The sequence below is a fragment of the Bidens hawaiensis genome, unplaced genomic scaffold (assembly GCF_021521415.1).
Source record: "Bidens hawaiensis isolate Kalapana, Puna unplaced genomic scaffold, B.hawaiensis_p1.1 tig00005482_1, whole genome shotgun sequence".
In the NCBI taxonomy this organism is placed as follows: Eukaryota; Viridiplantae; Streptophyta; class Magnoliopsida; order Asterales; family Asteraceae; genus Bidens; species Bidens hawaiensis.
In genome coordinates, this window is record NW_027491351.1 from 845362 (window position 1) to 854794 (window position 9433).

A 9433-nucleotide genomic window follows, 5' to 3' on the forward strand; every position below is an offset into this window, starting at 1 on the left:
TAACTCCATATTCCCATAACTCCTTCAATTCATTAATCAAAGGTTGCATATACACGTATATTTTGTTTTTCAGGACCTTTTGGACATGCGATGATTAATGAAAGAATTAAATTTGGTTGCTTCATAACCAACCATGGTGGAAAGTTGTATGGAATAGGAAAAACTGGCCAAATACTATGTGCTACATTCATTGTCCTAAAAGGATTAAAGTCGTCACTTGCTAGAGCTAGACGAACATTACGAGGATCACTAGCGAATTCAGGAAACTTTTTATCAAAATATTTCCAAACTAATGCAACTGCTGGATGTTGAAACTTTTCATCTTTCGCACGCCCTATATGATGCCACGTCATAAGGTTTGATGTCTTTGATGATATAAACAATCTTTGAAGTCTAGGCTTCAAAGGAAACCACCGTAATATTTTTGAAGCCTTCTTCGAGGGAGGACTTTCTTCGTATTATGGATTAGCTTCATGAACTTTCCATCTAGAAGATCCACAAAAAGAACAAACGTCATCGTTCTCCTTGTTCTCCCAAAACAACATGCAACCATTAGGACATGCATGGATCTTTTCATATCCTAATCCCATGTTAGCCATGATTTTTTCACTTGTTGTGTTGTTTTAGGTAACACATTTCCTTCAGGTAACAAATCTTTTAAAAAGTCTAATAACATGACAATGATTTGTTACTCCATCCATATAGACATTTTAAATGTTATAAATGCACCACACAAGATAATTTGTTGTACTTGCAATTCGGGTACACCATTTCTTCAGCTTCTTTGACAAGGTTGTCAAAATTACTTCCTCTATTGTTCGTCTCTTGACAATTATTGGAAGTATTCTCATGTATATCTTCTCCACACCTTCTGGTTGAAAATTTCCATTCAACATTTCATGGTCATATACTTCTTCCTCGTTAAGGGGTGTGCTCGTCGATGTAGTTGTTGTGTCTTCTCCATGATACACCCATTTCAAGTATTCTGGTCGAAAGCCTGAACATATGAGGTGATCCAGAACAATTTTCATACTTTGAAATTTCATGTTTAGACAATGTGCACATGGACACTTTATCATCCCATTGACACATGCCCTCTCAAATGCATAATTTAAGAAGGTTGACACCCCACTAACAAAAGTTTGACTTGTTCTTGGTGCGAAATACATCTACGATCTGTCCATGGCTAATCAAAATGAAAAGTAACAGATTATTATCACAAATGTATATATATAAATAATCATCATTCAAATACATAACCAATGGAAATATAAAAAAAAAAATTCACACATTTAAATCTCCCTGGTTTAGTCTCAACAGGTTCCAAATTAAGGTCATGGTGAAATTGAAATCCTAATTGCTAATTCAAGATTATCGCACAATTTAATGAACCTTAATTACAAACAAACAATTCACATATTTAAACCTAATTCAAAACAATATTAGCACTAATTACCGAAAGCTCGCGTGAAGCTGAAACCTTAATTGCATACCGATTTGGCATTCCAACACCAAAGCATATAAGCATTCAGAATGAAACAATCTGAATTCATAACATCACTAATTAATTGCCATTTCTAACATACATAAAAAATAAAAAATCCTATGCATAAGATCACTAATTAAATGATTGGCATTTCTATTAAAACTAAGCAATCATCGGTAGCTAATTATTTCCATTTCTATTAAACATAAATCAATTTCTAATCATAACATGAGAAAGACACTTGCAGTGGGCTGCCGTGGATTGATTTGCCATAACAAAACAATAATCCATAACAAATTAAAAAAATAAAAATAGAATGGAAGAGATCTAATACCACAGGAGAAAGACGCTTGCAGTGGGCTGCCGTGGATTGGTTTGCCGATTATCGATTACCGATTTGTATGTGATCTATTGTGGATTGATTTGCTTGATCGGATTTGTAAGTGAGCTGCCGTGTTTCGGTAGTGCAACTGGTAAGGTTTAGTAAAAAGATATTACATTAATGTTATAAGTAGGGTGCAAACGAGTCGAGCCGAGCTCGACCAGGTTCAAGCTTGGCTCGTTTAACTTACATAGAGCTCGAGCTCGAACTCGGCTCGTTTCAAGCTCCATTTTCAAAGCTCGAGCTCGGCTCGTAAGTAGATTTTCAGCCTTGAGCTCGGGCTCAGCTCGTTTGCCATTTATAAGTGATTTTTTAAATAATATATTTATTATTATATATTTTTTCTACTTTTAGAGGCATACGCAAAGTGCCACGAGAATCATAAATTAGTGGCATTTAAATTAAATGTCACTAAAACTGTATTATAAGCAAAGATGGCGTACGCAAAGTGTAATTAAAAACCTATGTTAGTGCCACAAGAGCTAAATGCCATTAAAAACGTGTGATGCTAGCTTTTTAGTGGCATACGCAAAGTGCTACTGAATCATAAATTAGTGGCACTAAAACTAAGTAGCGTTAAAAATGTGTTATAAGAAAAGATGACATATGCAAAGTGCCATTAAAAACCTAGATTAGTGGCACAAAATCTAAATGCCATAAAAAACACATGACACTAGAATTTTAGTGGCATACACAAAGCGCCACCAAAATCATAAATTAGTGGCATTAAAACTAAATGTCACTAAAAATGTATTATAAGCAAAGATGGCATACACAAAGTGCCATTAAAAAACTAAATTAGTAACACAAGAGCTAAATGCCATTAAAAATGTGTGACACTAAATTTTTAGTAGCATACGCAAAGTGCGATTGAAATCATAAATTAGTGGCACAAAAACTAAGTGCCACTAAATCTGTTATAACAAAGATGGCATACACTAAGTGTCATTAAAAACTTAATTTAGTGGCATATAAGCTAAATGTCATTAAAAATATGTGCCACTAGATGACCTTTTATTTGTAGTGTGTGTTTGGGATGTATTCGGTAGTAATAAAGAAGTGATGTTAAAAACCCGTTAAACTGATAGTACCATTGTGATCGAGCTAAATCAATCAATCTGGCCGGATTATGGTTAGATTTCTAGTTTGGAGGCGATCATATTAATCAAACTAACTGAGATTTACGTTAAAAGAAATACAAATTTTTATTAATATAACTTTATGAGACAACTACTTAAATTATTCATGTGGTTAAGTTGGTCCAAATTACATATTTGAGGTCTAAGTTTCAAAATTCACAAGTTTAAGGTTTGTGTTTTGAGTTTTGTAACATGTTTAGGGTCTAAGATAAACTTTGCTTATGTATTCTATTAATGTTTTATTAAAGAACCAAAGTGCCCTTTTGATGGACTATTTGTGCAATTATCTCAAGAGACACTCAATCAACTAATTTTAAGTGGTTATTTGTGTAAAGCGACCCACCTTCTTATTGCACAAACTGTCACCGCCCCACCACACCACACTATCCAGGTCTTTTATTCATGGCTCAACACCTTCATTGTTTCCGGCCCACTTAGGTCTTGGTGGTACATGGCTCAACACCTTTGGTTGAAACTTTGTTCGGTAGTTCAGCTAGGGTGGAGAAACATGACAATGGGAGTGTTCCTTGCCAAAAAGTGAAATTTGGGAGTATCTAAATCCAATAACCCCATTTAATTTGGTGTTTCCGTGTTGATATGGGACCTTCAAGAGGTAGGACTGTCAACAGACGATATAGACCTCTTCAAACCGGGCTTATTATTGCTATTGATTTAATGATTTCTATATGGCGTGGTCAGCGAGAATTAATTATTGGGGACAGACCTATTGGGATCTTTGTCTGATCAACGATAATGTCTTTGTTTAACGTAGGGCTATGTTAAAATTTTGCTGTTTGATTTAATGCAAGTAACTTATAGAAATAGTCCCTTGCCTTAGGTTTGTAAAATATTATTTTGGTCATAGTAGACTAGTGGTCATGCAATTTCTGTTTTGGTAAAATATATTGTTCAAGCTCTTTGGTTGGAGAATAAAAATTACAGTCAAAAATAATTCTACAAAGACAAATAATAAGGAAAAATTACAGATTCTATATAGAAGTCCTGAATATGAAAAAGTTATGAATGTGCTGTTCCTTATCCTTGGGAAACCACTATATATCATAGAAGAGTATGGCCTGAGTGGTGAAGCTGCACAATCGTCAAAGGCGGAGCACATCATCAGTGTATCTCTCGAGAAGGTTATCAACAATGATCCTGTAACCTTTCTCTGTGGGATGAAAACTATCCCAGAAAAGATACTTAGAGACATTTGAGCATGTCGAGTCAAATGTATTACACAGCCAGCTAACTTCTACCTCTCCCGTGCCACAGCAACCTCTGTCCACAATCTCAAATCCTAAATCGGTCACATTAACACGAACATACAAACAGGCTTATTTAGTACCATGAAGTAAATTGAAGATAAACCTACTTCTAAGAAAAATGAATAATGTTGCAAAGTTCAAGGAACCAAAAGTCATTATTTAAGATAAAAAATGGATATAGTATTATTTGTATTCAACTTGAAAACAACCTAATAAAAAAAATGCTAAATTACCGTAGGAGTGTGGATTGTTGACTATGTCAAGTAAAGGGCTGTAAATATCGGCAAGGACGACCTTTACTGGAGGGTTTCTGGATCGAAGAGACTGAAGCTCAGAAGATAGCTTCTTGTTGAAGTACTTTGCTGCTCTGTTGTGCATTGTTGAACATGATCTGTTTTTGCTTCCACTAACAGATATTGTAGTTGGCATACACCCAACTGGAGGTAAACCAAGAACAACCACCCTTCGTGCCCCAAGGCTATGTAGGCCCTACAAAACAGTAAACCAAACACAAAAATCAATAGATACTAATGCGGTCAAGTTTTGTTTCTGGCATGGATATGAAATGTTTCATAAAATGCGTCTGCAGTTGGTATTCACCGGCAATAATGCTGACGTGTTCTTTTAAATATCAATTATCAGGTAATCGTACTGAAGGGTAGGAAGATTATGAACAAGAAGCTCAAAGGTTGATAGATAGTCTCCTGGCCGTTGAAACCTTGCAGCTGAATATTTATTTATAACCCGTGTACGAATTGAAAAAGTTTTCATTTCACTTGTTTTGTAAACAATGAATTGTTCCCTATGTTAATGTAATTTATATTCCAAAGTTTATAATGTAGACTTTTATTTATTCCTACGTGTTTGAAAATAATTAGGTACCAACTGTTTGTTGGTCACCCGCCCTAGGTCCCAAAAGTAGGGTGTAACACATTCATAGATACATGAAGTCAAAGTCAAAGGAAGTGAGATACGAAAAGTCATACAAGTGAAAAGTCAAAGGAAGTGAGATATCAGTGATTGAGTTTTGGTATCTAGTAAATTGGGTTTTGTGGATGAAATTAAGAGTATACAAGAGAATTTACTTAAATGGTTGAAGAAGGTGTTTAGAAATTTGAGTTCAAACAACAAGGATCGATTGTAACTAAATGTCAAAGTAAGTCGGTTATTTCCTTCTAAGTCATGTTCTTCACAAGAGATCCAAATACATAAAGAGTTAAATTATCATTTCTTTAAAGACATGATTTCTCTAGAGGAGATTAGGTTGGAGGTTTTTGATATAAAGAGCAAAGTTTCTGTATAAAACAAAATAGGAGTTAATTATGTTTGAACTTGGAAGGTAGTCAATTGTGAGTGGATAAGTGAGAACAGTTATATTTGTAGAATTTTGAGAAATATTTGTTCAACAAGTTTTCCTCACATTAGATAAAGAAGTTGGGATCATTTTCAAATTCAAGTCTTGTATTCTTTTTCTTTTGAGAAATATTCGTTAGTCAAGTTTTCTTATGAACAAAATATCCTAATGATAAAAAAGGACAAACAAAACAAAAACAAATATACCCAGAATAGTCTCATCAATAGTACTAGAACTAATGGTGCGTTAGAAAGAGGGTGTGCCGGTGTGGCGCGATGAGAGCAAACCTCATATCTACCCCTAAAAGATAGAGAGGATGCTCTCGTTGAGACTCTCAAACTCAAAAAACCTTTCTTACACTATAGTAATAAAAAACTACCATACAAATACAAATGTACTAATATTGATAGTTGTGAACCACCGCTAAGTTATAATGATGAGTAAACTGTAGCTACAAAAGGAAAGAACGAAGAAACAACAAAAAAGCAATATAAGGACATATTGCTAAGGCAGCAACAGTTTAGGAAAAGTAAACCCCCCCCCCCCCCACCACGATTAAAGCATATATGCACACTCCTTCGAAGTCCATTACCCTAATACGATGTTTCCAAGAACTCCTATCCTTGATGTCTCTGGGACGGTGCAAGTCTACCATACTCGTCCCGTGTTAGTTTGGGTTTGCCTCTATTCCCTTTCCGGTGTGTGGATTTCCATAGTACAAAGTTTGTACTAGAAGCAGATTTGACATATGTCTCCTCTTCACATGCTTAAACTAACTCAATTTCCTCTTCACTATCTTATTTGAAATACATTACCAGAATTTCTCATAAAAAAACTTTCTTTATTATACGATTTGTCCTTGTGCCCACACATCCACCCCAACGTTCTCATCTCTATTCCTCGAGATTTCATGCTTGTATCTTCTTGATGGCTTAGGGATCGGTTCCACATATATGAACTTATCCAAAGCATAGAGTATTTGATTCCCAACAATTTCTGTGTGTGCATGCTTCGACAAACAATCACTAGGCTGTGGTTAAACGCATTTACAAAATCTTAATGGCAGTTTGAACTATGGGTTACTTGTTCTCCATGCATCCCAACTCAATCTTCACGCTACACCCAAGCTTATTGGCAGGGAATGCGCTCTCCATGCCTCTCTAAAAGACGTTCACCGGTAAGGTGGATTTACAGTTAACTTAGGCTCAAATTTATTTCCTCAAGAACTCAGAAATCAAAGTACGTATAAAGCAATTACTGACACTATTACTGAATTTAAATGGGTTAAAGTTCATTTTGACGAGCTTAGTGTTTCATCCAAATAGACTTGGGTGTAATAATCATGTTACAACCTAGCTCCCTGCTATATTGATATCCCATAGGTATGCAACATGTAGAAGTTGATTTTCACTTTTGTCATATATCATGCAATTACCACAGGAAATATTTGGGTTCAATTAGTTTCGACACATGGTCATTGACTCATTGTAAATATCTGATATATTTATGCATTATTAACTTATATAACGGTATTTATGACTATAAAGATGAGTTTAAGGCTTGATGCTCAATCTATTAGCAGGATACTATAGCAAGATTAAAAACACATATAAACAAAAGAGTGCAACTTCACCTGTATAAAAGTGGAAGCTTCTGATACTAGAAAATTAGTGTAAGCAGGTATATCATATTGAATTCTCCTCATCGGATAGGTGAAGTAATCATCGACGAAATCATCACTTCCTGTTGCTACCAAATACAAGCTGTTATTCACAATATTATTCGCTTCAACTTTACCCACCAATACTTCAAGTTTCCTGATGTAGTTTGAGAACATTTGTAGCTGATCCACCATTGGTATGACCATCTGGTTTATATGATGAACAAAACATGCATATCATCAGTATGCAAATCACTCAAAAAATTTTAAATTGAATACTATACTATATCATGCCATACGTTTATAGTTGCTGTGTGAGGATCAAGTCCTGTGGCTCCTGATGCAAAGCTTACACCAGTGATAACGTCTTCATCTTCTATGAATGGGTCCAAGTATGGTGGCACATACTTCTTAACATTTATTTTCTCAGCTAAAAATAAAATAGCAGATTAATTAGCTTGACATTTTACTCGTATACAATAATACATAATAAAACACATAGTAAATTGGATGTTAATAACACGAACTATGAACCATTTTCCGAAAATAACCCTTACTTGAAGTGTGGCAAATGAGACTCCTAGTTACTTTTGTTAGATATAATCTTGATTTCATATGTGAAAATTTGAAACTTGGGGGTTATGTAAGTAAGGTTGGTCGAATTTTGGGTCTTAGGCTTTGAGTAAGTTGATTTGGTTAGTTTTTATTTAGTTTCTTAATATAACTTTGGTTACATTAACTTGGTTTACAAGCTAACTTGATATAAGTAAATTGGCAGAGCTTAATGTTTTTGTGTCGTTTTCTAATATATATAGAAGATCCGTAGAAGAGTTTTTCCACAAAAACATCGTGTTCTATACCAATTGTTTCCAACAATGGGTACAAAAACTAGTAAACAATCTAATGAGAACCGAAGAGAAAATTGGGATGAAATTAGTAGAGTGAAATTGCAATGAACATGGTCATTCTGCATATGAATGTCCCAAACAAAAAAGAAAATGCGACTTTAGTTCAAGAAGAGGACGAACCTACTACCATAATGAAGAGACAGGTCCAAATTAAGATCAACGGAAAGAATGTTAGATATGATGAATTCATAATGTGAAAAGTTGAAACTTGGGAGTTTAGTTGGATTGAATTTTGGATCTTAGAATTTGAGTTTAATTTGGCTACTTTATTTATTATTCTTTTTCTCTTTCTGGTTTTGGTTTCTTAGTAAAAATAGATTGTTAGCGTTTTGTGTTTGTGTGCTTTTTTAAATTGATAATAAGAGAAAGAGTCGTGAAAGAGTTTTTCCACAAAAACCATTTTGTTTCCAACAATTTTTACTTTGTGCAATCTCACTGCAGTAAGAGAGAACTGTATGCTCTTAATAACTTTTAGCCAATTCATCCTAGGCGTCTTTGCCGGGTAGGTCCGCCCCTGCTTATGTTACTATGTGATATAACTTTATTAGCCAATAATAACATAGAGAAATACCGATCAAGTCTACAGGCGTCTTTGCGTTTGAAAACCTTCCTGTTGCTTTTCCGCCCAAAAAGTTCGCCCCATATGGAGGGAAGTTTGCTCTTATGAACGTCAGAATGTAGTTATTATTTCCTTGATCCAAGATCGAGTCTCCAAATGCGATCAGAGCTGGAATCGTCACGTTTTCAGGCATCTTGAAGGTTGCTAAACCAGAACTAACTAGTAGATTAACACAGATATAAAATAGAACAGCAGTTACAGGGATTCTTGAAGAAATGAAACCTAAATCCATGATGATTATGATTAGTGCAAGTACGTACGATGGTTCAGAATGTTAATATTATTGTAACAATACTTAAAACTGGGTTGTTTTGAGATATTAACAAGTGTTTTCAAGCAGTAAAACACTCGTCTCATGAAAGTTTTATGATGGTCGGTTTTAAAACTGATTTGCTTATCTACAGGAACATTATAAAAATATATTATTAGTGGCCTTAAATTAATCCGACTATAATTTTAATTGATGAGAGATTACTCGGTCTCCAGTTTTAGATCAAAACCATTTTGGGATTTCTTTTAGTATCAAAACCATGTCTTCACACGGTACATAACCTAAAAAAATGTTCCAATGGATAAAATATGAAAATTTTAGAGCTTTTATAAAATAACAGCAAATTAGG

The 9433-nt window shown here is 34.6% G+C and overlaps 1 protein-coding gene across 1 annotated transcript; it reads right to left on the minus strand.

Moving 5' to 3' along the window:
- Window positions 1-3988: 3988 nt before the first annotated feature.
- Window positions 3989-9217, minus strand: LOC143629920 (GDSL esterase/lipase At5g42170-like). Its single transcript, XM_077099063.1, has 5 exons — window positions 8766-9217; window positions 7586-7716; window positions 7260-7493; window positions 4506-4761; window positions 3989-4304 (listed from the first exon to the last, which is right to left on the minus strand). The coding sequence occupies exons 1-5, from the start codon at window positions 9043-9045 to the stop codon at window positions 4108-4110; spliced, it is 1098 nt and encodes a 365-aa protein (XP_076955178.1). The 5' UTR covers window positions 9046-9217; the 3' UTR covers window positions 3989-4107.
- Between the last annotated feature and the right edge of the window lie 216 nt (window positions 9218-9433).